Source organism: Rhinopithecus bieti, unplaced genomic scaffold (genome assembly GCF_001698545.2).
Source record: "Rhinopithecus bieti isolate Rb0 unplaced genomic scaffold, ASM169854v2 scaffold_15776, whole genome shotgun sequence".
NCBI classification, from domain to species: Eukaryota; Metazoa; Chordata; class Mammalia; order Primates; family Cercopithecidae; genus Rhinopithecus; species Rhinopithecus bieti.
Window position 1 is genome coordinate 1,289,533 of NW_016808836.1, and position 27,980 is coordinate 1,317,512.

At 52.0% G+C, this 27,980-nt stretch overlaps 1 protein-coding gene across 1 annotated transcript; it reads left to right on the forward strand.

Moving 5' to 3' along the window:
* Positions 1 to 1,200: 1,200 nt before the first annotated feature.
* SUPT5H (SPT5 homolog, DSIF elongation factor subunit) lies at positions 1,201 to 27,950 on the forward strand. The gene is made up of 28 exons (XM_017887520.1): positions 1,201 to 1,654; positions 8,415 to 8,483; positions 9,037 to 9,048; positions 9,563 to 9,632; positions 9,750 to 9,818; positions 9,933 to 9,998; positions 10,306 to 10,336; positions 10,638 to 10,706; positions 15,550 to 15,801; positions 17,202 to 17,291; positions 17,392 to 17,462; positions 19,822 to 19,927; positions 20,136 to 20,229; positions 20,319 to 20,455; positions 21,165 to 21,320; positions 21,423 to 21,569; positions 22,412 to 22,558; positions 22,660 to 22,785; positions 23,698 to 23,782; positions 24,093 to 24,212; positions 24,288 to 24,390; positions 24,479 to 24,606; positions 24,696 to 24,801; positions 25,239 to 25,397; positions 25,510 to 25,678; positions 25,782 to 25,985; positions 27,362 to 27,457; positions 27,537 to 27,950. Exons 2-28 carry the CDS (start codon positions 8,456 to 8,458, stop codon positions 27,678 to 27,680), a joined length of 2,985 nt encoding a protein of 994 aa, XP_017743009.1. The 5' UTR covers positions 1,201 to 1,654; positions 8,415 to 8,455; the 3' UTR covers positions 27,681 to 27,950.
* The last annotated feature ends 30 nt before the right edge of the window (positions 27,951 to 27,980 follow it).

The following is a 27,980-nucleotide window of genomic DNA, read 5'->3' on the forward strand; positions in this document are numbered from 1 at the left end:
CTCACCCTGTGTTAGGTAAATGGATTGTAGCAATGACATGGAAGAAGTTGTGAAGTTAATGAGTTAAAGATTAAAGTTCAGTATGCATCCATTAATGTTGTTGCTGGTATGGAAAGAGGGATTAGAGGCCAGGAGAGTAGGGAGGAGGCTAGGGTAAGGATCCAGGTGTTAGAGGGCAGTGTCCTGGCCTAGGCTCAGATGTATGGGGCTGGGGGAAAGGATGGGTTGAAGAAATGATGTTCACAGGCAGAAAGGATGAGGATTTGGTGCCTGTCGGTAATTGGAGGAGGCCAGACCAGGTCTAGGGGAAGACGTTGAGGTCAGTTTGGGACACAGTGGGTATGAAAGGGCTCAGAGGACATCTGGGGGAGGCATCCAGGATGCTGCTGGTGCGTGGAGGTCTTGAATTCTGGAAAAAAGTGGGAGTCTAGAGACAGATGAGGGTGTCATCTGTAGAGACAGGAACTGAGGTCATGGAAGGTAAAATGGCCAGGGAGAGAGTGCATGGAGGGAGAACAAAGTGGCCCTGGACTGAGCCCTGGTAATTGATGTCAGACTTGAAGGGGTTAATAGTAAGAGGAGCTTGAAGAGGAGCTGTTGGAGTTTTGAGAAAAACCAGGAGAGCATGGTACAGCAGAAGCCAAGAGAGGAGCATTTCTCCAGGGAGGGCATGGTTGGGGTGCCAGATGCTGCTGGGATGGTAGGGAATACAGAATGGCCACAGAATTAGCAACAGGGCTGGCCAGTGATCTTGGTGAGCAGTGTGGACCAGAAACAGAGATGGGAGTCACTGTCACAGAGATGTCCCCCACCACCAAGGGAGAGGACAAGATGGCCTTGGGGAGTTGTTGAATGGGAAGAGATGGGCTGGTTGCTGTGGCTAACACCTGTAATCCCAGCACTTGGGGAGGCAGAGGCGAGTGGATCACCTGAGGTCCGGAGTTCAGGACCAGCCTGGCCAACATGGTGAAGCCCTGTCTCTACTAAAAAAATACAAAAATTAACCAGGTGTGGTGGTGCACGCCTGTAATCCCAGCTACGCAGGAGGCTGAAGCAGGAGGATTGCTTGAACCCAGGAGGTGGAGGTTGCAGTGAGCTGAGATTGTGCCACGGCACTCTAGCCTGGGAGACAGAGTGGGCCTCCATCTCAAAAAAAAAAAAAAGAAAGGAAAAGAAATGAGGCCCAAGGACCAAACTTCATCGAGCTATTATAGTTAAAGACCCAGTGGAAAGTGAGCAAGAAATCTAGTGCAGGGAGAAGCCCAGGTCAACTCCCAGGGTTGGTTGAGTGGCTGGCGAGATGGCAGTGCTGTCGCTGAAGTAGGATGGTAACCAGAGAGCAGGCTAGAGTGAAAGGGGTGTATGCAGAGCAAAGGGGGCTGTGTGATTGGCCAGGCCCATCTGAGGTCAGATTTAGGGTGGGAAACTTGGTTTTCGGATTTTGGGGTAGTAGAATTCTGGTGCTACAACCCTGCCTGACCCCTGTAGGTAGAGGAAGAACGCCGGAGTGCAGCGGGCAGTGAGAAGGAAGAAGAGCCTGAGGAAGAAGAAGAGGAGGAAGAGGAGGAGGAATATGATGAGGAAGAGGAGGAAGAAGATGATGACCGGCCCCCCAAGAAACCCCGCCATGGAGGCTTCATTCTGGACGAGGCTGGTATGTCACGGTGCTGGGCCAGTGCTGAGCAGAGGCTGAGCTTCCACTTTTAGTTCCATTTCTTTTTTTTGAGACAGAGTTTTGCTCTTGTCGCCCACGGTGGAGTCCAATGGTGCGATCTCGGGTCACTGCAACCTCCACCTCCCAGGTTCAAGCGAGTCTCCTGCCTCTGCCTCTCAAGTAGCTGGGATTATAGGCATGTGCCTCCACAGACAGCTAATTTTTTGTAGTTTTTGTAGAGACGGGGTTTCACCAGGTTAGCCAGGATGGTCTCGATATCCTGACCTTGTGATCCACCCGCCTCAGCCTCCCAGAGTGCTGGGATTACAGGCGTGAGCCGCCGCGCCCGGCCATATATCCGTATATATTTTTTGAGACAGAGTCTTGCTCTTGTCACCCAGGCTGGAGTGCAGTGGTGTGATCTTGGTTAACTGCAACCTTCGCCCCCTGGGTTCAAGCGATTCTCCTGCCTCAGCCTCCTGAGTACCTGGGATTACAGGTGGCTGCCACCATGCCCAGATAATTTTTGTACTTCTTTTTTTTTTGAGACGGAGTCTTGCTCTGTCGCCCGGGCTGGAGTGCAGTGGCCAGATCTCAGCTCACTGCAAGCTCCGCCTCCCAGGTTCACGCCATTCTCCTGCCTCAGCCTCCAGAGTAGCTGGGACTACAGGCGCCCGTCACCTCGCCCGGCTGGTTTTTTGTATTTTAGTAGAGACGGGGTTTCACCGGGTTAGCCAGGATGGTCTCGATCTCCTGACCTCGTGATCCGCCTGTCTCGGCCTCCCAAAGTGCTGGGATTACAGGCTTGAGCCACCGCACCCGGCTTTTGTACTTTTAGTAGAGACGGGATTTCGCCATGTTGGCTAGGCTCATCTCGAACCAAAAAACAAAACAAAAAAACACACACAATCACAGTATCATTATGATCTTTTTTTCTTTTGAGATGGAGTCTCACTCTGCTGCCCAGGCTGGAGTGCAGTGGCGTGATCTCAGCTCACTGCAGCTTCTACCTCCTGGGTTTAAGCGATTCTCCTTCTTCTGCCTCCTGAGTAGTTGAGATTACAGGCGTGTGCTACCACGCCTGGCTGATTTTTGTATTTTTAGTAGAGGCAGGGTTTCACCATGTCGGTCAGGCTGGTCTGAACTCATGACCTCGTGATCCGTCTGCCTCGGCCTCCCAAAGTGCTGGGATTACAGGCGTGAGCCACTGCGCCTGGCACCATTATGATCTTTTAAAATCTGACAGTGGTTTGTACTTGTCATGAAAAGCTCAAATGACTTGAAATTAGGTAACCTGAAAAGGTAGTCTGACAGATTTGGGTCCCTTCTAGCCTGGCTCCACTGTTTTTTCCATGTAGCCCTGGAGAGTGTCCTGTGTGTCACTGAATCTCCTCCTCTCTCAGTGCAAGGGGGGAAATAGTTCCTTCTGTTACAGCAGGGATATGGCGAGGATTTGGGGGACCATGCATACAAAGCTCGTTAAGTTGATGGCGACCTAGAATGTAATGCCCAACCTAGGAAAAGCCCTCAGAAAACAGAGTTGTTATTAAGGTTGCATGGGTCCACGTTATAACTATTTTTCTGCAAACTGCTTTTTATCATTCCACAGTTGCAAAAGTAGAGAAACAGAGATAGCTTAGGTTAAATGACTCAAGGTGTATAAGGAAAGTTTCTGGACCCGTGCATTGGCTCACGCTTGTAATCCCAGCACTTTGGGAGGTCAAGATGGAGGATTGTTTTAGCTCAGGAATTTGAATATTGCAAGACCCCATGTCTGACAACAACAAAAAATTAGCCGGGTTTGGTGGCTTGCGCCTGCAGTCCCAGCTACTCAGAAGGCTGAGGTAGGAGGCTCGCTTGAGCCCAGGCGGTCGAGATTGCTGTAGGCTATGATTGAGCCACTGCACTCCAGCCTGGGCAACAGAGTGAGACCCTGTCTCAAAAAAGAAAATTTTCTGAATGTCTTCTGGCGCCTAAGTGCTCAATAAACATTAGCTGCTGTCAGTATTATTAGTATTAAAATATTTGTTTTTTTCCAATGACTGCACAGTGTTTCATTGTGTAATATGTTTTATTTAACCAGGCTCTTGTTGGCTATTGAAGTTTGTTTGTGTCACAGCACATGCAGTAATGCTGTGAACATCTTCATACATATTTAAACACATGCATGCAATTTATTATATAGACCAAAGTTCTTAACCTTTCTTGTGCTGTGGCCCTTTTTGTAGTCTGGTGAAACCCTGTTCCCTTCTCAGAATCATCTTCTGAAATGCATAAAACAAAATACATAGGATTCTAAAGAGGACAATTTATTGGAATACAGTTATCAGAATATTTAAAAAGAACATTTTGGTGCATATGTTTCTTAACATATTTAGATAATAAGACTTTGTAGATAGTCTAAGAATCTAATTTTTGAGTAGCAGTGAGTGTAAATGCTGCCTTGAGTTCTACAGCTGTAATGTGCTGTGAAAGAGCCAGTGACACAGCTAACATTGTGTGGTTTGTTGCCATTGTATGTAGCTGATATAAATGCTATATTTTAGTTCCAGATTACTGAAAATAGGAGCTGTAGTTTTTTCATCTAACACAGACCACCCCAGATGAAAAATCTCTGTTCTACTTGTTAGATCCCTGTCAGTCAAATTCCTAGGCAAAGGTGGTGCTATTTTTTTTTTTTTGAGACAGAGTCTCACTCTGTCCCCCAGGCTGGAGTGCAGTGGCGCGATGGCTCACTGCAGCCTCTCCTTCCTGGGTTCAACTGATTTGCCTGCCTTAGCCTCCTGAGTAGCTGGGACTACAGGCGCATGCCACCACGCCTGGCTGATTTTTTGTATTTTTAGTAGAGACGGGGTTTCACTGTGTTAGCCAGGATGGTTTCGAACTCCTGACCTTGTGATCTGCCCACCTTGGCCTCCCAAAGTGCTGGGATTACAGGCATGAGACACCATGCCCGGCCGCATTTTTTTTTTAAAAAGATTTTTGATATTTATGGCCAAATGTCAGTTCCTGAAAAGATAAGACTAGTTCATACTTCCATGATGGTAATGAATGTGCTTGTTTTCCCTTACCTATGGGAAGAGAGATTACTTAGAACACATCCTCTGTTTTCCTGGGACTCTTTTACCTGAGAAGAAAACTAGTTTATTGTCAAAGGGACAGGAGGTGCTCTGGATATTCCTGGAGAGCAAGAGAATGGATGCCATGCTGGGTGACAGCTGTGGGCTCCCAGGGACACCCATATGTTGGTGGTGGAAGTGTTGGTGGGCACTGCCTGTGTGGAAGGCTATGTGGCAGTGCATGTTAGCATTTAACATGCAGGAACCCTTTGCACCAGCAGTTCCTCTTTAGAATTTACTTTATGGTTAAACTTGCATGAGTGCATGAAGATATGAGAACAAAGATGCATGTTGTAGTCCTGTTCACAGTTGTAAAATTTGGTGACCTAAATGTTTATTGATGATCAGGGCCTGGTTAAACAAATTATGGGCCATATAGCATATGAGGCTTTTGCTCATAAAGAAAGGTACAGAATAGTGTGTTAAAGAATTACATGGGGCTGGGTGTGGTGGCTTATGCCTGTAATCCCTGCTCTTTGGGAGGCCGAGGCGGGTGGATCATCTGAGGCCAGGAGTTCGAGACCAGTCTGGCCAAGATGGGGAAATCCTGTCTCTACTAAAAATACAAAAATTAGCCGGGTGCAGTGGTGAGCACCTGTAGTCCCAGTTACTTGGGAGGCTGAGGCAGGAGAATTGCTTGAACCTGGGAGGTGGAGGTTGCTGTGAGTTGAGATCACTGCACTCTAGCCTGGGTGACAGAGCAAGACTTGGTCTCAAAAAAAAAAATTACATACGGGGAACAGTGGCGACGGGATGGATTACATGCATTTCTTTTCTTTTCTTCTTTTTTTTTTTTTTTGAGATGGAGTTTTGGTTTTTCACCCAGGCTGGAGTGCAGTGGTGCAATCTCAGCTCACTGCAACCTCCACTTTCTGGTTTCAAGTGATTCTTCTGCATCAGCCTCCCGAGTAGCTGGGATTACAGGTGCATGCCACTACGCCCAACTAATTTTCGTATTTTTAGTAGAGACAGGGTTTTGCCATGTTGGTCAGGCTGGTCTCAAACTCCTGACCTCATGATCCACCTGCTTTGGCCTCCCTAAGTACTGGGATTACAGTTGTCAACCACTGCGCCCAGCCTCTTCTTTTTTTTTTTTTTGAGATGGAGTTTCTCTTGCCCAGGCTGGAGTGCAGTGGCGTGATCTCAGCTTGCTGCAACCTCCGCCTCACGGATTCAAACAACTCTCCTTCCTCAGCCTCCCGAGTAGCTGGGATTATAGGCGTGCGCCACCACTCTTGGCTACTTTCTGTGTTTTTAGTAGAGACGGGGTTTCACCATGTTGGCCAGGCTGGTCTTGAACTCCTGACCTCAGGTGGTCCACCCATCTCAGCCTCCCAAAGTGCTGGGATTACAGGCATGAGCCATTGCACCGGGCTCTTTTTTTCTTTTTTTAAAGACAGGATCTTACTCTGTTTCCTAGGCTGGAGTGCAGTGGCACGATCATGGCTCACTGCAGCCTCTACCTCCCAGGTTCAAGTGATCCTCCCATCTCAGCCTCTTGAGTAGCTGGGACCACAGGTGTGCACCATCAGGCCTGACTAGACTTTTTTTTTTTTTTTGAGACAGAGTTTCCCTCTGTCACCCAGGCTGGAGTGCGGTGGCGTGATTTGGCTCACTGCAACCTCCACCTCCTGGGTTCAAGCGTTTCTCTGCCTCAGCCTCCCGAGTAGCTGGGATTACAGGCGCCCACCACCACACCCAACTAATTTTTTGTATTTTTAGTAGAGACGGGGTTTCACCGTCTTGGCCGGGCTGATCATCAACTCCTGACCTCGTGATCCACCCGCCTCGGCCTCCCAAAGCTCTGGGGTTACAGGTGTGAGCTACCATCCGCAACCCTAACTGATTTTTTAAGTTTTTGGATTTAGGGGATTTCACTATGTTGTCCAGGCCGGTTTCAAACTCTTGGGCTCAAGTGATCTTCCCACTTCAGCCTCCCAAAGTGTTGAGATTACAGGTGTGAGCCACCACGTCCAGCCTTACATGGATTTCATATATGTACACAGATCATCTCTAGGGCAAGCAACTAGTCAGGGAGTTGCCTTTGAGAAAGGTTACTGAGATACTAGGGGTTAGAAATGGGAGGGAGACTTAATTGATACTACATCCTCTATAGACATTGGAGATTTTCATTATGTGCATGTATTAAGTTTTTAGTGTAATGTTTGATACCTACAAAACAGTACATGCAACATAGTGAACAGATTAAGTATATGGACCATGGAGCCAGACTGCCTCTCAGATCCCAGCTGAGTCTGTGGGCAAGTTCCTTCATCTCTCTGGGTCTCGGAGCCCTTGCTGTAAAATAGGAACAGCGACAGTGCCTCCCTCGGGTTTGCCAGGAAGATCAGTGAGGAACCTGTGTCAGGTACTTAGAACAGGGTAGGGTGTATAGTATGCTCTCAGCATTAGCTGTTATAAATGTACGAGAATCATAAAACCAACAGACCACGAACCATCTTTTTTTTTTTTTTTTTTTGAGACAGAGTCTTGGCTCAGTCGCCCAGTCTGGAGTGCAGTGGGCGCCGATCTTGGGTCACTGACAAGCATCCGCCTCCCTGGGTTCCCAGCCGTTCTCCGCTGCGCTCAGGCCTCCAAGTAGGCTGGGACTACAGGCGCCTGCCGACACGCCTGGCTAATTTTTTTTTTTTTTTTTTTTTTTGAGCCGGAGTCTCGCTCTGTCCGCCCAGGCTGGAGTGCAGTGCCGGATCTCGCTCACTGGCAGCTCCGCCTTCCAGGGTTTTACGCCATTCTCCTGCCGTCCAGCTCCCGACGTAGCTGGGATTACAGGCGCCCGCCACCTACCCGGGCTATTTTTTTTTTTTTTTTTTTTTTTTTTTTTTTTTTGAGACGGAGTCTTTTGCTCTGCCGGCCCAGGCTGGAGTGGCAGTGCCGGCCTCAGCTAAGCCTGCAAGCTCGCGCCTCCCCGGGTGCACGGCCATTCTCGCTGTCTCAGCCCCCGAGGTAGGCTGGGACTACCAGCGGCGCCGCGCTCGTCGCCCGGCTTAGTTTTTTGTATTTTTTTAGTAGAGACCGGGGTTTCACCGTATTAGCCAGGATGGTCTCGTATGCCTGACGCTCATGATCCGCCCGCCTCGGCCTCCAAGTGCTGGGTTAGCAGAGCTTGAGGCCACCGCGCCCGGCCACGCCGGCTATTTTTTGGCATTTTAGTAGAGACGGGGTTTTCACCCGTGTTAGGCCAAGGATGGTCTCGATCTCCTGACCTCGGTGATCCGCGCCGCCTTCTGGCCTCGCCAAAGGTGGGCTGGGATTACAGGCGTGAGGCCACCGCGCCGGCCGAAACCATCTTTTAAAAAAGGTGGTATCTAGACGATCATTTTTGATAGTTGGGAGGGAGTTTTCTTCTTGCTTACGTTAGATCTTAGTTTTTAAAAGGATTTGGGAGTGGAGTAAGGAGAGGGGATGACTTTTAGAGCTAGTTGGAGGCTGTATGTCCCCTCGACCCTGCTGCTGGCACAGCTCTGTGGCATGGCGCCCGGACGAGTGCCTCCCTGTTGGAGGCTCAGTGTCCTGCTCTGTGCAGTGGGGATTTGTAGTGCACAATCTTCCAGAGGAGGATGTTTGGTGTCCTGGGAAGGCTGTTCACCTTGCCAGCTTACCACTTGGCCTTTCCGTTTCAGATGTCGACGATGAGTATGAGGACGAGAGGACCAGTGGGAGGATGGAGCAGAGGACATCCTACGAGAAAGGTGTGTGTGGGCCCTGGCCTCCACAAGACTGCTGGGAAGAGGGTGGCTGACAGGGTCTTCAGAGGGCACATTCCCCCCACCCCCATCCCCTGTACACCCCAACCCCCACCGTCCTCACCTTGCTTCTTTCTGTCCTTCCCAGAGAGACCAGCTCCCTGCTTTTTCCTTTTAGGCCCATGAGTGGGGGGTGGGGCTGTGGGGTGGGGATGTCGTGGGGAGAGGACTCTGGGATCCCAGGGCCCAGTGAATCCCTTCTGGGGTTGTAGGGTGGGCGAGCTCTGTCCCAAGATACCCCCCACTTCCTGGGCCAGTGCCCCCCTTTCCCCGTTATTTTCCGTTCTGTGCGCCTCATACATTTCGGCTTCTCCCCAACCACCTGGTGCCTGGCCTTTACTTTTGATTTTCAGCCTTTCTGTGTCCCTTCCTCCCCTCCCCCAACCCATTGGTTGATTTTGCTGCTATAATTTGGCTCATACTTTGTCTGCCCTCGCCCACCACCACCACCACCACCACCACCACCACCACCACCACCACCTCCTCTTCCTCCAAGTAGAAGAGATTGAAGGTAAGAATCTGAAAAGTGTGATTCCCTGACCTTCCTCCCATATCCTGACATTTCCTCCTTCCTGAGGCACCTGCCCTCACCGCCTCCCCACCAGCCCTGGTCTGGCCCTGGAGGCTCTGACCCATGTAGGATCCAGAGTCAGAGAGTTCCGGGGCCAGGTCTATCCCAGTTGTTGACCTGGAAAAGCATGGATGTGTCTGTCTGGGACTGTGCATTTGTGGGTGGTAGCGATGTGTAGGGTGGGGTGCAGCCCAGGGTGTGCCTAGACAGTGACTTTGAGATGGGAACAGCTGGAAGCCCCCCAGCTTGCTGGGCCCGATCCCCAGTCTTTTTGACAAGTAGTAGGATGCTGAGTAGGATAGAGTAGGGGATGAGGGGTTGGAATTTCCTCTGTGAGATGTCATCTGCCTGCCCCAGGGCCAAACCCTGACCCTCTTAGCTGCACGCCCCTACTTTCTCCAGGCCCCTGCCCTCCATCTGCCATTGCTCACACCCTCTGCCCATTTGTTTTCAGCCTCCAATATTGATAATGTTGTCCTGGATGAAGATCGTTCTGGGGCTCGCCGCCTGCAAAACCTCTGGAGGTGGGCAAGGAAGGGAAACATGGTGGGATTGGCTCCTGTGGGGAGATTTGGGGGTAGGTCAGCCCACCTGCTCTCCTCAGCCTTCAATCTGTGTTTGCTTCCCCATTCATGCTCCAGGGACCAGCGAGAAGAAGAACTGGGCGAGTATTACATGAAGAAATATGCCAAGTCATCTGTGGGAGAGACGTAAGGGCATGGCAGGGGCAGGTGGGGTGGGGAGCCGGTGGTCCCTAAGCAGGAAGGGGCAGGGGTCTGACGGAGCTTCACCCCTTCCTTCCTGACTTGCCCTACTCCCTTCAGGGTGTACGGAGGATCTGATGAACTCTCAGATGACATCACCCAGCAGCAGCTACTCCCAGGAGTCAAGTAAGGGGGTTGGGATGGTGGGGGCCGTGCTGGGGTGCGAATCTTGTATGGGGTGATGGTGCCCAAACAGGTGGCTCCCTGAATAAAGTCAGGGCAGAGTCACACAGACAGTGTGGTGGATGGTGGGGGTAGGGAGGGGAAGGTGGCACTTTCTCTTTCCTCTTGCTCATGGGGAGAAGTGTGGGGAAGCCACTGAGTATGGGGGATCCTGGGTGTGAAAACAGGAAGAGGGTGGCCCTGGGGGTTCATCTGTTTGTTGCTGAAGATCCAGCTTCACTGAAGGGCTTCCTTTTCCTCTGCTGCTTAGGGATCCCAATCTGTGGACTGTCAAATGTAAGGTACGTGCTCTGACCTTGGAGCTTGGAGGAGGTAGGAGAATAAGGGAGGCTGCTTTGTGGGGAAGAAGTGTCTATCTGTCCCGGGTCTCCGTGGCCTGCCAGTCACTTGGTCCTTCTGTCTCCGTCCCCCACTCCACGTTACTGACTCGCTATCTCCCACCCCATCTTCCTGGCTGTCCATCCTTCTTTCTCTCTCCTCTCTTGGTCCTACTTTATCTTTCTTGCTGCTGTCTCCTGCCCCCTTTCCTGTGTCCTTTTCTCCATCCTGTCATCTCTCTCAAATCTGTCTTTCATCTTCCAGATAGGGGAGGAACGGGCCACAGCCATTTCCTTGATGCGCAAGTTCATTGCCTACCAGTTCACAGACACGGTAAGTTGGGTAGGCAGGCGGCTTGGTGGGGAGGCATGGCAACACCCAGAGGGAAGGAGATTGTCAACTTCAGGGGCACCAGGTGCCCCTGTGCTGAGCAGAGCTGCCTGCTGAGTGAGCTACTTGAGCTAGAACAAGACCACTGCCTAGGTGGAAGGGCTCCTCTGGGTCTTGACAGATATGTTGTCTTTGTTGTCTGCATTTCTGGCAGGGTCCTGCCACCCCTGTAGCTCTTTGGAAGTCAGCCAGCTAGCTTCCTGCACCTTTTCTTTGTGAGAGTGGGTTTGCCTGTTCACCAGCCCTGTTGGGCTGGGGTCACCCTCTTCACCACATGCCAGGCAGCAAATGCTGCATCCAAGGCCCAGGTTTTCTTTAGACTGACAGAATTTGAGTCCTGCTCTTGCCACTTCGTAGCTGTGTGACTCTGATGCACCTCCTTCCCCTCTCTGGGCCCCTTGGTTGCCTCTCAGCATCATTAGGATTAGGTGGCTTTTAGCTGGGCACAGTGGCTTACACCTGTAATACCAGCACTCTGGGAGGCTGAGGTGGGCGGATCACTTGAGGTCAGGAGTTCGAGACCAGCCTGGCCAACATGATAAAACCCTGTCTCTACTAAAAATACAAAAAATCAACTGGACATCATGGTGTGCACCTATAGTCTCAGCTACTTGGGAAGCTGAGGCAGGAGAATCACTTGAACCCAGGAGGCAGAGGCTACAGTGAGCCGAGATGGCGCCACTGTACTCCAGCGTGGAAAAAAAAAAAGGATTAGGTGGCTTTATGTCCAGCTGTCAGCTAGGACTTGTTCTGCAGCTTGCATTTACTTAGCAGAGCTGTTGTCAAAGGCTTAATTGGCAGTTTGGAAACCAGGGCAAATGCTCTAAAGGGTGCTGGCTGGTAGCTTTCTCAGTTAACATGATCCCTGCTAGGGATCATGCTTTTACCTGTGGAACCACTGGGTGTGACCCAGTGGGACCAAGTAGACAGTTGCAGGGTTTGCAAACTATGATTTTAAATGTGCTCAAATGTTCTCCTCAAAGGCTGGCTGCAGTGTCTCATGCTTGTAATTCCCAGCACTTTGGGAGGCTAAGGCGGGTGGATCACCAGGTCAGGAGTTTGAAACCAGCCAGTTTGAGATCAGCCTGGCCAACATGGTGAAATCCTGTCCCTACTAAAAATACAAAAATTAGCCGGGCATGGTGGTGCTTGAGTGTAATCCCAGCTACTCTGGAGGCTGAGGCAGGAGAATCACTTGAACCTGGGAGGCAGAGGTTATGGTGAGCCAAGACCGCGCCATTGCACTCCAGCCTCGGTGACAGTGAGACTGTCTTGTGGGGTGGGGCGGGGAAGAAATGTCTTCCTAATTATTATAGTGGTAAGTGTCCCTGCCTGTCATGGGGGAGACTGGGTTTCTGGGGTGCGATTCCCCAACAGGGAGGCTGAAAAGGTACCTTTTGGCCAGGTGTGGTGGCTAGTCGTAATACCAGTATTTTGGGAGGCTGAGGGAAAAGGATAGCTCGAGCCCAGGAGTTCAAGGCCATCCTGGACATCGTAGTGACATAGTGACACCTGGTCTCTACAAAAAAAAATAATAATAATAATAATAGTAATTAAAAGAAATGTGCTCAAATCCACCTACATGGTGCCCTGGGGTAAAATTCTAGTCACTTCATTTGCATTATGACTGATTATTCTCTTTTTTTGAGATGGAGTTTCACTCTTGTTGACCAGGCTGGGTGAAATGGTGCGGTCTCAGCTCATTGCAACCTTTGCTTCAGCCTTCTGAGTAGCTGTGATTACAGGCACCTGCCACCATGCCTGGCTGATTTTTTTTGTATTTTTAGTAGAGACGGGGTTTCACCATGTTGGCCAGCCCAGTCTTGAACTCCTGGCTCAAGTGATCCTCCCGCCTTGGCCTCCCAAAGTGCGGGGATTGCAGTTCTGAGCCACTGTGCCCGGCCTAAAATTTAATTTTTTAAAGTGCAAACTGTGGTGGGTTTTATATATTGTAGTATATTCATAACCATCATCACCATCTAATTCCACGACATTTTCATTATCACAAAAAGAAACCGATACCTATTAGACATCACTCCCCATTCCTCCCTCCTCCCAGCTCCTGGTAACTACAAATCTACTCTTTCTCTGTGGATTTGACTATTTGAACTCTGGACGGTTCATACAAATGGCATCATTAACCTTTTGTGACTGACTTCCTTTACTTAATGTTTTCAAGTCTCATCCATGTTGTAGCATATATCAAGACTTCATTTTTTTTGTTTGTTTGTTTTTTGAGATGGGGTTTTACTCTTCTTGCCCAGGCTAAAGTGTAATGGTGCAGTCTTGGCCCACTGCAACCGCTGCCTCCCAGGTTCAACCAGTTCTCCTGTCTCAGTCTCCCAAGTAGCTGGGATTATAGGTGCCTGCCACCATGCCCAGCTGATTCTTGTTTTTTTAGTAGAGATGGGGTTTCGGCCCACCTCGGCCTCCCGAAGTGCTGGGATTACAGGCGTGAGCCACTGCACCCAGCCTGAATTTTTTTTTTATTTTTTTATTTTTATTTTATTTTATTTTATTTTTTTGAGACAGTGAGACAGAGTCTCACACAGTTTCTCAGGCTGGAGTGCAATGGCGTGATCTCGGCTCACTGCAACCCTCTGCACCTCCTGGGTTCCAAGTGATTACTCCTGCCCTTCAGCCTCCCAAGTAGCTGGGATTACAGACACCCGTCAACTATGCCCAGCTAATTTTTTTTTTTTTTTTTTTTTTTTGATTTAGAGACGAGGTTTCGCCATGTTGACCAGGCTGATCTTGAACTTCTGACCTCAGGTAATCCACCCCTCAGCCTCCTAAAGTGCTGGGATTACAGGCATGGGCCACTGCGCCTAGCCAACCGGTCTTAAGTTTTGTATTTTTAGTCGAGACAAGGTTTCACTATGTTGGCCAGGCTGGTATTGAACTCCTGACCTAAAGTGATCTACCCCCCTCAGCCTCCTAAAGTGCTGGGATTACAGGCGTGAGCCACTGCTCCTGGCCTTTTTTTTTTTTAGTTGGTATTTACAGCTATGCATTTACTTCTAAGCATGGCTTTTTCCATATCTCATAAGTTTTGGTATCTAGGAGTGTGTTTCCATGTATTTGTGAATTCCTAAGTATCTTTTTGTTGGTGATTAACTTCATTACATATGGGTGAAGAATATACTTTATATGATTTCCTTTCTTTTATGTTTACTGAGACGTGTTTTATGGCCTAACCTGTGGTTTATTCTGGAAAGTTCAATATGCCCTTGAGAAGAAAGTGCATTCTGCTGTTGTTAGATGGAGTGTTCTTTTTTCCCATTTCCACTTAGTAGGTGGACATTGAAGATGGAATGCTGTGTCGATAGCTGGTTGTTAGGTTTAGTTGGCTTACATTGTTGCTCAAGTGCTCTCTTTCCTTGTTGATCTTGGATCTAGCTCGACTGTCCATTATTGAAAACAGGGTATTGCAGTCAAGGATTGTTACCGTCCAGTTGTCGGTTTCTTCCTTCTTTTCTGTTAGTTGCTGCTTCATATATTTTGAGGCTGTGTTAGTTTCATATATATTTATAATTCTATCTTCTTGATAGATTGACCTTTTAATTGTTATAAAATGTTCTTTGTTTTCTCTGGTAGCAATTTTTGTCTTAAAGTATATTTTGTCTGATGTAATCACTCCTTTCTTGATTATTCTTCTAGTTGCCCTTTTTTTTTTTTTTTTTTTTTTTTCCTGAGACGGAGTTTCACTCTTACTGCCCAGGCTGGAGTGCAATGGCACGATCTCAGCTCACCGCAACCTCCGCCTCCTGGGTTCAAGCGATTCTCCTACTTCAGCCTCCTGTGTAGCTAGGATGACAGGCATGTGCCACCATGCCCGGCTAATTTTGTATTTTTAGTAGAGATGGGCTTTCTCCATATTGGTCAGGCTGGTCTTGAACTTCTGACCTCAAGTGATCCATCTGCCTCGGCCTCCCAAAGTGCTGGGATTATAAGCGTGAGCCACCGTGGCTGACTGTAATTGCTTTTTTACACAGAATATATGTTGGATATCTTTCTATATTAGTACATACAGGTTAATCTAATTTTTATTTTTTATTTTTAAGAGGCAGGGTTTCACTCTGTTGCACAGGCTGGAGTGCAGTGGTGTGATCTCAGCTCACTGCAGCCTCAACCTCCTGGGCGAAGCAATCCCCCCTGCTCAGCCTCCTGAGTAGCTGGGGCTACAGGCATGTGCCATCACACCCAGATAGTTTTTTTTTTTTTTTTTTTTGAGATGGGAGTTTCACTCTTGTTGCCCGGGCTGGAGTACAATGGCGCGATCTCGGCTCACCGCAACCTCCGCCTCCCAAGTTCAAGCCATTCTCCTGCCTCACCCTCTGGAGTAGATGGGATTACAGGCGTGTGCCAGCACACTCAGCTGATTTTGTATTTTTAGTAGAGATGGGGTTTCTCCACGTTGGTCAGGCTAGTCTCGAACTCCGGACCTCAGGTGATCCGCCCCGCTAGGTCTCCCAAAGTGCTAGGATTACAGGCGTGAGCCACCATGCTGGCCATTTTTTGTTTTTTTTTAACTGCAACATTGTATTTCATGGTACATTAAGCCATCAATTAACTAGTTACTGTTCCTGGATATTTTTAAATTTCCAGTCTGATTTGTTTGCTGTAATAAATAATTCTGTAAGGAACACCTTTGTATCCATGTCATTGTGCCAGTGTGTTTCTGTGGAATAAATTCCTAGAAGAGGGATTGCTGATGAGTGGCAGTCATTTCTGTTATTAGCCTTTGTGTCTCACTGTTTCCTCCTTCCTCTGGCTCACCCTGCAGCCCCTGCAGATCAAGTCAGTAGTGGCACCAGAGCACGTGAAGGGCTACATCTACGTGGAGGCCTACAAGCAGACCCACGTGAAGCAGGCCATCGAGGGGGTGGGCAACCTGCGTCTTGGCTACTGGAACCAGCAGATGGTGCCCATCAAGGAGATGACAGATGTGCTCAAAGTGGTGAAGGAGGTGGCCAACCTGAAACCAAAGTCCTGGGTCCGCCTCAAGCGGGGCATCTACAAGGATGACATTGCTCAGGTGCCAGGGGGCGGGGAGGCATGGGGGTCAAGGTCTCAGCATTCTGTTCTCCCTTCCTTTCCTTTTGTCCTTCCCACCTTCTTTGTGCTACAGAGAATAGAACCCCACTCAGATGAGGTGAAGCAGCGCCTGGGTTTTGTGAGCACACAGGAAGTGGATGGCTGTCTTCTGTGCACATTCCCAGGCGTGTTGAGTAAAGGTCTGAAAGAGCGGAGGGCGTGAGGCATGTGGAGCTCTTGGAGAGGAGTGTTGTAGGCAGCAGGCGGCCTGTGAGATAGGATGGACAGTCACTGGCTGCAGCAGGGATGGCATGAGATGAGTCAGGGAGCTCACAAGGGCTTTGGTATTTGCTGGCGTAGGATGGGAGGGCTCTAAAGGACACAGGCTGACTTCAGTGTTAATAAGATTTCTCTGGTGACTGTGTTGAGACTGGACCACTGGTTCTCAAGCCAGGGTTTCCCCAGGGGACATTTGGTAATATCTGGAGACATTTTTGGTTATGTCAGCTGGGGAGGGTTTTGATGATTATGGCGTCTAGCGGGTTAAAGCCAGAAATGCTAGACACACACATCCTCCAGTGCACACACAGGATGGCTGCCCACAACAAAAAATTACCTGGCCCAAAGAGTCAATAGCGCCAAGGCTGAGAAACCCCGAAATAGCCTGGAGGGGACCACTGGGCAAGAGCATGGAGACCGGGGAGGAGGCTGCTGCTGTAGCCCAGGTGGCAGTGCTGGTGAGATGGGACCAGGACCCTAATACAAGTTGAATGTCCCTAACCTGAATGCTTGAGACCAGAGGTGTTTTTCAGATTTCAGATTTTTTCAGCTTTTGGAATATTTGCATTATACTTACCGGTTGAGCATCCCACATCTGAAAATCCGAGAGTGAGCATTTCCTTCGAGCATCATGTTGATGCTCACAAGGTTGCCTATTTTTGAGCATTCTGGGCTTTTGGATTTGGAATGCTGACACTGCAGCAGAGGAGGGGAAGAGGTCAGGTATTTTGAAGGCAGAGCCGATGGAATTTGCCGATGGATCGGGTGTGGGTGTAAGAGAAAGAAAGAAGTCAAGCATGGCTCCCAGGTTGTGTGCCTGAGCAGAGGGAAGAATGGAGTGGGAGGCGGCAGGTTTGGGGGAGTCAGCGGTTCGCCTGCGGTTGTCCTGGATTTGAGGGACCTTTAGATATCCAGGTGGAGGTATCAGGCAGGCAGTGGCTACTCAGTGCCAGAGTTGAGGGGAGAGACAAGCTAGAGTGGGACTTTTGGGAGTTGTCAGCAGCCTGGTTTCTTCCCCACCATCCTGCATCCCTTCTCCTTCCTAGCATCTCCTGACCCTTCTTGTGTCTGGGGTCAGGGAGGAGGGTGCGACCCTGCTGACCTCCTGCTCGCCCTGCTCAGGTGGACTATGTGGAGCCCAGCCAGAACACCATCTCCCTGAAGATGATCCCGCGCATTGACTACGATCGCATCAAGGCCCGCATGAGCTTGGTACTTGGGGAATCTGGCCTGGGGGAGGGGGTGCGCTCGATCCCGCTGGTGGCCAAGCCCCCTCCCTCACCCTTCCCACCCATACCCCTTTCCTCCATAGAAAGACTGGTTTGCGAAAAGGAAGAAGTTTAAGCGGCCTCCACAGAGGCTGTTTGATGCTGAGAAGATCAGGTGCGTGTCCTTGGGGACTGGCTGGGCTGGGTCCCCAGGGCTGGTATGCAGAATGTGCCTTTTGCAGGTTCCTCCACAGGGGTGGCCCCACCACAGGTTTAGCCTGTGAATTGGTTAGCTTGGCAGTGTAGCCTCAGGCAAGTCACTTCACATCCCTGTGCCTCAGTTTCCTCTGCTGTAAAGATTGATGAGGCTGGGCACAGTGGGAGGGAGCACTTTGGAAGGCTAAGGCAGGAGACTTGCTTGAGGCCAGGAGTTCGAGACCAGCCTGGGCAACATAATGAGATCCTATCTTTTTTTTTTTTTTTTTTTTTTTTTTTTTTTTTTGAGACAGAGTCTCGCTCTGTCGCCCAGGCTGGAGTGCAGTGGCCGGATCTCAGCTCACTGCAAGCTCCGCCTCCCGGGTTCACGCCATTCTCCTGCCTCAGCCTCCTGAGTAGCTGAGACTACAGGCGCCCGCCAGCGCGCCCTGCTAATTTTTTGTATTTTCAGTAGAGACAGGGTTTCACTGTGGACTCGATCTCCTGACCTTGTGATCCGCCCGCCTCGGCCTCCCAAAGTGCTGGGATTACAGGCGTGAGCCACCGCGCCCGGCCGAGATCCCATCTTTTAAAATAATAATAAGAAGAAAAAAATTAAAAAAATATATTTAAAAAGATTGATGTGTCCGGGCACGGTGGCTTACGACTATAATCCCAGCACTTTGGGAGGCCGAGGTGGGCGGATCACTTGAGGTCAGGAGTTTAAGACCAGCCTGGCCAACATGGTGAACCCTTGTCTCTACTAAAAATACAAAAATTAGCCAAGGTTGGTGGTGGGCGCCTGTAATCCAAGCTACACGGGAGGCTGAGGCAGGAGAATTGCTTAAACCCACAAGGCAGAAGTTGCAGTGAGCCAAGATCGTGCCACTGCACTGGAGCCTGGGTAACAGAGTGAGACTCTGTCTCAAAAAAAAAAAAAAAAAAAGATTGATGAAAACAACCTCTGCTTCTTCAGATTATAGATGATAGTGAGAATTAAATAAATCAGTATGCGTATGTACTCAGAATGCACTTGGCATATAAAGTGTGATCCATGGTACGATACATTGAAAGGGATTGACTGTGTCGGGCTTTAGAAAGTCTCCTTTCCTGATCTGCTTATGCCCACTTGAGATGTGGGGGGCATGGAGCCCCTTTCCCTCAGGATTCCTCCCAGGCCCCCCAGCTGGGTAGAGAATTGGAGCAGCCCAGGAATTTCAACATCCCAGGGTCAACTGGGGGCTCCGGCAGGGAGGACAAAGAGGAGGACATGGAGAAATGAGAGGTGCCAGTGACACTCTTCACCCTGGTCCTGTTCTAGAACTAATTGTGTGTGATTCAGCCAGTCAGTTTCCCTTCAGATAAAGGAAGAGCTGTGGAGTGCACCTTTCAGTCTGCAAGACCCAAGGGCCTTGCTAATAATACATCACCTGCTTGAGTTCGGACCCATTTATACCACTGGTCTCGACTCAACTGAACCTCTCTCTGCAAAGAGCAAACTCTAGTGCTCCCCTACCCACCCTGCAGCAAGCCAGCTCACCAGGTACCCCAACATGCCCAGCTGAGCGTGCTGGCCCCTCCCGGGTTCACTATGGGAGAAGGCGATTGCATGAGTGCAGAAGGAACTTGACCTGTTCCTCCCATGCGTTTCCCTTTTGGAGAGTGAAGGAGGTTCCTTCCCCACCCCGGAGACATGGAACAGGACTAAGCGGCCCCCACTCCATATTCAGGGCGAGGGGCTACAGGTTTGGGAGTCCCACCTGCCTGCTTTTGAATCCTGTCGAGACTCTGGCTTGGCAACCATGGGTGTGTGGTGTGACCTCCTGAGCCTGCATTCCCTCACCTGGAAATGATGAGCAGTTACTGATGTCACAGATTTGGGGAAGAGTCTGTGAGGTCATGAATGTGCAGGCCAGGCCGAGTGCTCTGTGAATATTAACTGATATCATTGTCTGATACTGTTACTTTGTTCAGCTAATGTTTACTGCACACTTTCTGTGTCGTGGGTACTATTCTTGGTGAAATTTAGTGAATGTTACATCCCTGACCTTTTGGAGCTGACATGCTAGTTACAGGGACAGGTCAAACACTAGCTTGTCAGATGGTGATCGGTGCTCTGGTGAAAGATAAATCAGGGAGTGGGTGGAAGAGTGCAGGGAGGTGGGAGGCGGGCCTTTGGGGTTTGTGAGAAGTCACTGCTGCCAAGAGGGTGTGTGCTGGGATGGGATGGGTCAGTCTGCGTGTGGTCCTCTCTCACTGTTGCCAGCTGAGAAGACTGAGGTACAACAAGACTCTTCTTGACTCTCCCTTCTAATCTTCTCTCCCCCATAAAATCCCAGGTCCTTGGGGGGCGATGTTGCCTCTGATGGTGACTTCCTCATCTTTGAGGGGAACCGTTACAGCCGGAAGGGCTTTCTGTTCAAGAGCTTCGCCATGTCTGCTGTGGTGAGGGTCCCAGAGCGGCGTTGGTAATGGGGGTGGGGTGAATGTTCTCCTGCAGGCCAGGCCTTGGGCTGTGGGTTATCTGGGTCTGTCCCACTCCTCAAGTTAGGAGTGTTCCCTAGGAGAATTATTCCCCTAGAGCCCACTGAGCTGGGCTGTCACACTGACCTTGGTCCATTTTCTTCTCTTCCCCTCACACCTGGGGGCTTAGATCACGGAGGGTGTGAAGCCCACACTCTCTGAGCTAGAGAAGTTTGAGGACCAGCCAGAGGGCATCGACCTGGAGGTGGTGACTGAGAGCACAGGTATTTGATCCCCCTCTGTAACCTGCGCCAAGGAGCAGGGGCGGCCCACGGCGGCAGCCCCTGAGTCAGCCCTATGACTGCCCCTGCAGGGAAGGAGCGGGAGCACAACTTCCAACCTGGGGACAATGTGGAGGTCTGTGAGGGCGAGCTCATCAACCTGCAGGGCAAGATCCTCAGCGTGGATGGCAACAAGATCACCATCATGCCCAAGCATGAGGACCTCAAGGTGGGTGCCCGGTGTTCCCAGGTGCAGGGGTTGGTGTGTTCAGGCACATCTGACTGTATGTGGCTATATGACATGGTGGTGTGCCTGGTGACACCTGGTTTCCCGGAGGGTAAGTTGAGGCCCTTCTAGTGTTCTCAGGTGCCTGAGAGGCTCTAAGTATAGCACAGGGTTGGCGGGCAGCAGGCCTGCCTGGTGGTGTCTGTCTCTGGAGAGTGGCTTGGTCTGTCTTTTGTTTCTGAAAAGCAAGATATCTGGGTAGTACTGGGTTGAGAGTGTGATTAACCATGGAGTAGTCCGAGGTGGGGGCTTGATTTTATTTGCTTAGATTGGAGTGTGTGTGTGTGTCTGTGTCTGGTGTATGTCTGAGGGGTTGTGCAGGCCTAATGTGATGTGTGGGGTGAGGCTGTCTTGGGTGGGGCTGAGGAGCTGTCCAGTCGGGGGTCCTGTGTCTGAGGGGTAGGCTCTCTGTGTGGGTATAGGTAGGCATCGTGTGTCTTGAGGGCAGGTTGGTGTCCTGTGTCTGGGGTCAGCTATTTCTGGGGCAGTCTGAGGGATCGTCCAGGTGGACTAAGGTAGTCTGGGGTGGGTGGTGTGAGCCTTAAGTGGAGTTTTTGAGAACATGAGTGGATTCTGAAGACAGGAGGGGCAGGCAGGTTGTGGTGGTCTCCCCTCACCTGCTCGTCGATGGTCCCCACACCCAATCCCCCAGGACATGTTGGAGTTCCCAGCCCAGGAACTTCGGAAATACTTCAAGATGGGGGACCATGTGAAGGTGATTGCCGGCCGATTCGAGGGCGACACAGGCCTCATTGTGCGGGTAGAGGAGAATTTTGTTATCCTCTTCTCTGACCTCACCATGCATGAGGTAGGTGGATGGAAGGGTTGGGGAAGGGTGCATGTTCCAAGAGGAGACCCAGGTAGGCAAGCCAGCTAGATTGGGCCTCACCCCTTTCACCATCCCTGGCAGCTGAAGGTGCTCCCCCGGGACCTGCAGCTCTGCTCAGAGACAGCATCAGGTGTGGATGTTGGGGGCCAGCATGAATGGGGCGAGCTGGTGCAGCTGGATCCCCAGACTGTGGGTGTCATCGTGCGACTAGAACGGGAGACCTTCCAGGTGTGTGTGTAGTGCTCTGTGGCAGGGACTTGATTTTAGGAGGCTTCCTGTCCCTCAACCCCTCATCCTGGGAGGTAGCAGAGCCCCCAGACTGCTCTGGGTCGTAGACTTGGCTCTGTCACTCACCTCTGACTGGCTGATAGTGGGCACGTGGCAAGTCACTGATCCCTCCCCGTGCTTGTTTCACACCCGGTAAAATGGAAACGAGAGCAGTGTCTACTCTGTTGGTAGTGAATGATTCCCTGAGGTTAGATCTGTACCCTCGTGGCTGTTCCTCGCTCAAGGATGGAGTGCCACATGTGCCCTCCTGCCTTTGCCCCTTCCTCATGGATGTGGGAGTCACGGAGCACAGTACTTAGGACCCTGGACTCCACATCCACATCTTGGCTTTGTTGCTTCTGTGCCGTGTGACCCTGGGCTAGTGACTCACCCTCTCTGAGCCTGAGTTTCCCTCTGTAAAATGGAAATCATAATAGAATCCACCTCAGAGGAAGTTTTGAGGCTTCAGTGAAATCTTACGGGGCCTGACACAGAGTGATAGGTGAACAATTAGCTGTTATGTTGCTGTCAGCGCCCCCTTCCATCTCTCAGGTCCCTCTTTTCCAATCAGGGTGTGGAGTCTCCTCCCAAAGGGTGTGTTAGAATGACTGGGAACATTTTTGGTTGACCCAGTACCTAAAGGGTGGCACTCTGCCTGCCTGCCCTGCAGCCAGGGAGTTGATGCCCTGTGGAGCTTGGAACCGTCTTCCACAAGGAAGGATTATCCCACTTTAGGGAACCCCTGCCCTGTGTCTCCCCTTCCCATTCTTACCCCCCACAGCCTCCCTGCTCTCCCTCTGTAGGTGCTGAACATGTACGGGAAGGTGGTGACTGTCAGACATCAGGCTGTGACTCGTAAGAAAGACAACCGCTTTGCTGTGGCCTTGGACTCAGAGCAGAACAACATCCATGTGAAAGACATCGTTAAGGTCATTGACGGCCCCCACTCAGTGAGTACAGGTTCCTGCTTCTGAACTGCATCTGAAGGAATTTGGTGGGTGGGCGGTGAGGGGGCCATGGCCAAGAGAGTGACCCTTCTCTCCCTGGCTAGGGCCGAGAGGGGGAGATTCGCCATCTCTTCCGAAGCTTTGCCTTCCTACATTGCAAGAAACTGGTGGAGAACGGGGGCATGTTTGTCTGCAAGACCCGCCACCTGGTGCTGGCTGGGGGCTCGAAGGTGAGGTGGGCATGGCGGGACCCTGTGCGTTGGGTACCTGGTTCAGCTCTCCAGCCTCCTCTAGCCCCAGAAGTGACAAGATTGGGCTTCTGAGGGATTAGGAGAGCAGTGTCATTGTCAGGTCCTTGGCAAAGAGTGAAAAGGTTTATTTGGGATTCTGAGCTGTTCACCAAGTTATTTATTCATTTCATTTTACTGAGCACCTGTTAGGTGCCAGACACTGGAGAACCAGTGGTGAACAAGACAAAAAAAACCCTCTGCTCTCCCAGAGCCGATACTGCAGAGATGGACGGACAGATAAACCCATCGTACAGCGTGAGGCAAGCGCTGTGAAGAAAACAGAATGGGCTCAGGAGACAGGGAGTGACCAGGGCTGCCGTTTTAGGCAGAGGAGGGTAAAGAAAGGCCTCCATGAGAGGCGACATTGGAGCAGAGACCTGAATGAGGGGATAGAGAGTGAGCATTTTGGGGGAACAGCAAGTGCAAAGGCCCTGAGGCGGGGCTTGTAGGGAAGTGTGCAGGAGCAGGTGGCACAGAGGAATTCAGGCCTCTGGTGTGGGTGGCTGGGTGGCCTCCTCCGGGCCCTGCACCTGGGATGATGACTTCCTGTGGTTTGTGGTTTTTGTGTCTCTAGGGGTTTAAATTCCTAACTAGCCATATTTTAGTCCTACTCCTTGGCCAGTGGAAGCCCAGGCCCCTTGACAGGCTTACAATGGCAGAGGACTGGGAGTTTCCCCAAAGGAAATTGAGGCATTGTCACCAGAAGGAGGGAGGGGTGGCAGCAGGGCACATCCTAGCAGGAGCTGTTCCCACCTGGAGGCATTCAGGGTGGTGTAGGGGGCTGAGGGACTGCCCCCAGACCCTGCCACCCCCCTCCCCTGCCTGCCAGTTCACTCCTTGCTTCTCTCCTAGCCCCGTGATGTGACCAACTTCACCGTGGGTGGCTTTGCACCTATGAGTCCCCGGATCAGCAGCCCCATGCACCCTAGTGCTGGAGGTGAGGGGTTCAGGCTCGGGATGTGGTGGGTAGAAGCGGCTGGAAGGAACTTGGTTGTTCAGCCCACACTCAGTGCCTGTGCTGGACTGGGCCCTGCTATTAGGGTGCTCACCACCCACAGGAGGGTAGACGCTGCAGTGACAGCCCGGAGTGGTCAGGGCTTCCATAGGAAAGCCAAGGGGCAAGGGGTGGGCAGAGGAGGCTCTTAACCCAAGTAGGGAGGAGTCAAGCAAGTGAAGGAGGCGTTCTGATGGTGTCCTTGCTGTGGGCACAGCAGTGGGGGACCAGTGACATTCTCCCTCATCCCCAGGTCAGCGTGGCGGCTTTGGTAGTCCAGGTGGCGGCAGTGGTGGCATGAGCAGGGGCCGGGGCCGGAGGGACAACGAACTCATCGGCCAGACTGTGCGCATCTCCCAGGGGCCCTACAAAGGTGACCTGCGAGGCCTGGGGAGGGGCGTGGTGAAGGAGAGCCTGCCCAGCCTGACCTCCTGCCCCCCCTCCGCAGGCTACATTGGTGTGGTGAAGGATGCCACAGAGTCCACGGCCCGTGTGGAGCTGCACTCCACCTGCCAGACCATCTCTGTGGACCGTCAGCGGCTTACCACGGTGTACGGGCGGGGCCTGGGGAGGGCCAGACTGGGGCTTGCTGGGCAGTGAGAGGGCCCTGCTCACCCTATTTGTTCTCCGTGTCCACAGGGGCTCACGGCGCCCGGGTGGCATGACCTCGACCTATGGGCGGACGCCCATGTATGGCTCCCAGACGCCCATGTATGGCTCTGGCTCCCGAACACCCATGTATGGCTCACAGACGCCCCTCCAGGATGGTGAGTGCCCGCAGGGGACAGGGAAGAGGGGCTGGGGGAACCTAGAGGAGGGACAGGACTGACAGACACACTCATCTCCCCCATTCCAGGCAGCCGCACCCCACACTACGGCTCGCAGACGCCCCTGCATGATGGCAGCCGCACTCCTGCCCAGAGTGGGGCATGGGACCCCAACAACCCCAACACGCCATCACGGTGAGTCCAGGGTTCCCCAGGTTCTGGTGTGTGCTGGTGCGTGTGAGGGTGATGCTGGCTGTCTGGGCATGGAGGGGTTTGTGGGGCCACCCAGCATTCTCTGCTCTCAGCCTCAGGCTGGTCCCTTTGAAGGAGGAGGCATAGCATGGCAGGGCGGGGGCAAAGCGGCCTCTTCTCCAGCCCCGACCTCAGTAGTGATTGTGGTTACCCCTGGGCCTGGAGAAAGATTGCCTGGGTGGGGTGACCTTGGGAGGGCACTCTCATTTCTCTCCACCACAGTGTCAGCTGTGGAAGGGAAGTAACATCAGGAGTGTCTCTGGATGGGGCTCCCGTGAGAATGAAATTGCCTCAGTTCGGGGTCTGGTGTAGGGTGCTGGTCTGGAAGCATCCTCCGCATTATCACCACAGTTGCTCTCAACAGACTTTTCTCCCAACAGGGCTGAGGAAGAATATGAGTATGCCTTCGACGATGAGCCCACCCCGTCCCCGCAGGCCTATGGGGGAACCCCCAATCCCCAAACACCTGGCTACCCAGACCCCTCGTCCCCACAGGTCAACCCACAGTACAACCCGCAGACGCCAGGGACGCCAGCCATGTGAGTCCACTGGGGCCCGCCCTCGTCTGCCCCTGCCCAAACCCTCCTACAGCCACTGCCTCCTTTCCCCTCCCTGCTCCAACAAATGCCCCCTTCTTTCCTGTCTCTGCAGGTACAACACAGACCAGTTCTCTCCCTATGCTGCCCCCTCCCCACAAGGTTCCTACCAGCCCAGCCCCAGTCCCCAGAGCTACCACCAGGTGGCGCCAAGCCCAGCAGGCTACCAGAATACCCACTCCCCGGCCAGCTACCACCCTACCCCCTCGCCCATGGCCTATCAGGTAATGGTCTGCCTGCCTGCGCTTGAGGGTGGTAGGCCTTGGGCCTGTAGGGTTGGCCAGGCCAGATGACTATTCCCAATGACACTTCCTCTTTCCCCTGCAGGCTAGCCCCAGCCCGAGCCCTGTTGGCTACAGTCCTATGACACCTGGAGCTCCCTCCCCTGGTGGCTACAACCCACACACGCCAGGCTCAGGCATCGAGCAGAACTCCAGCGACTGGGTAACCACTGACATTCAGGTGAAGGTGCGGGACACCTACCTGGATACACAGGTGGTGGGACAGACAGGTGTCATCCGCAGTGTCACGGTACGTGGGGCCCAGGGTGGTGGGTGAGCAGGCATCCTTTCCTTCGTACCCCCTAAACTGGGGACAGACCTGTCCCCAGATGGTGATAGCCCAGAGTGGGCAGAGCTGGAATGGAGGAAGCCTAGAGGGCAAGGGGAGCTATGTGAACCCGATTGAGGCATCTTACCCGATTTAGTGGGGAATCAGAGAGGGCTACCTGGGGAAGGAGAAATTTCAGCCAAGACCTGAAGAATGAATAGGAGTAAGTTAAGGAAAATGACTGGGTTGAGTGTGTTCCAAATGGCGGGAACTGCATGTGCAGAAGCCTGGAGGTGAGGAGAACTTGGGCACGTTCCGGGAGCTGAAGGGTTTGTTGTGGCTGAAATATAAAGAGCCATAGTGGGCTGGGCAGTGGTTCATGCCTACAATCCCAGCACTCTGGGAGGCTGAGGTGGGCAGATCACCTGAGGTCAGGAGTTCAAGACCAGCCTGGCCAACATGGTGAAACGCTGTCTCTACTAAAAATACACACACAAAAAAAAATTAGCTGGGCGTAGTGGCGCATGCCTGTAATCCCAGCTACTCAGGAGGCTGAGGCAGGAGAATCACTTGAACCCAGGAGGTGGAGGTTGTGGTGAGCTGAGATCATGCCACTGCACTCCAGTCTGGGCAACAGAGCAAGACTCCTCTCAAAACAAACAAACAAAAAAAACACAAAAGTGAGTGATGAGGCCAAAGAGTTGGCTGGGGCCCCGTCATGCACCAGCTTGGAGGACCTAGACTGTCCTTAGGGCGCCGGAGAGCCAAGGAGGAATCTAAGCAGGAGAAGGGTGGGAGCAGATCTGTGGTGTGGAATTCTCCATCCATCAGTGATGGATTGGGGGTGGGGAGACTGGGCTGGGAGCCCGGTGGGGGCTGGGCTGCGCTAGAGCAGGGCTATGGGGATGAGGCAGGAGGCAGGTGGGAAAGACCCTCATGGGCTGAATGGCCAGGCCTCAGAGCTAGGAGCTTATTGGTCAGGGAGGTGAACAAGATGAGGTCCAGAGCCCTGGTGGGCCTGCAGACCATGGGGTGGTCCCTGAGACCAGGTCCAGGAAAAGGAGCAGGTGTGGGGAAGATGCTGAGGCAAGTTTGGTACATGAAGAGTCAAGAAGCAGTCTCCTTTTTGCCTGTTAGCTTCATTCTGATGCTTCCCTTACTGACTGGGTCACCCTGTCCACCTCCCCTGACATGCACCACAGGCCCCAGGCCTTGGAACCAGCCCCAGCCTTGGCCTTTCCTGCCCCCATTTCACCTTGAGTTCTCAGAATGAGCCCTGAGCCTGTGTCCCCTGGAGTGTGGGTCTCAGTCCCATGTTGGGAGTAGGACAGGCTGACCAAGCTGTCCCTGTCCTCCAGGGGGGCATGTGCTCCGTGTACCTGAAGGACAGTGAGAAGGTCGTCAGCATTTCCAGTGAGCACCTGGAGCCCATCACCCCCACCAAGAACAACAAGGTAAGGGCAGGGGGCAAGGAGATAAGATGGGGGTGTTGGGTGCTGACACGGACCCTGACCACATTACCCCCACCCCCAGGTGAAAGTGATCCTGGGCGAGGATCGGGAAGCCACGGGCGTCCTGCTGAGCATTGATGGTGAGGATGGCATTGTCCGTATGGACCTTGATGAGCAGCTCAAGATCCTCAACCTCCGCTTCCTGGGGAAGCTCCTGGAAGCCTGAAGCAGGCAGGCGGGTGGACTTCAGCAGGTGAAGAGTGGTCCTCCTTCCTTCCCTGGCCCTTGGCTGTGACACAAGATCCTGCTGCAGGGCTAGGCCGATCGTTCTGGATTTCCTTTTATTTTTCTTTTTAGTTTTCCATCTTCTCCCTCCCTGGTGCTCATTGGAATCTGAGTAGAGTTTGGGGGAGGGTCCCTACCTTCTTGTACCTCCTCCCCACAGCTTGCTTTTGTTGTATCGTCTTTCAATAAAAATAAGCTGTTTGGTCTAAAAGTGTGTGTGTGTGTGTGTGTGCGCGCGCGC

Coding starts and splice junctions, on each gene's coding strand:
- SUPT5H (XM_017887520.1), top strand. CDS start 8,456: ATGGAGCAGAGGACATCCTACGAGAAAG. Junction 17,463..19,821: donor TTTGATGCTGAGAAGATCAG/GTGCGTGTCCTT, acceptor ATAAAATCCCAG/GTCCTTGGGGGGCGATGTTG. Junction 25,679..25,781: donor CCTCGCCCATGGCCTATCAG/GTAATGGTCTGC, acceptor TTTCCCCTGCAG/GCTAGCCCCAGCCCGAGCCC.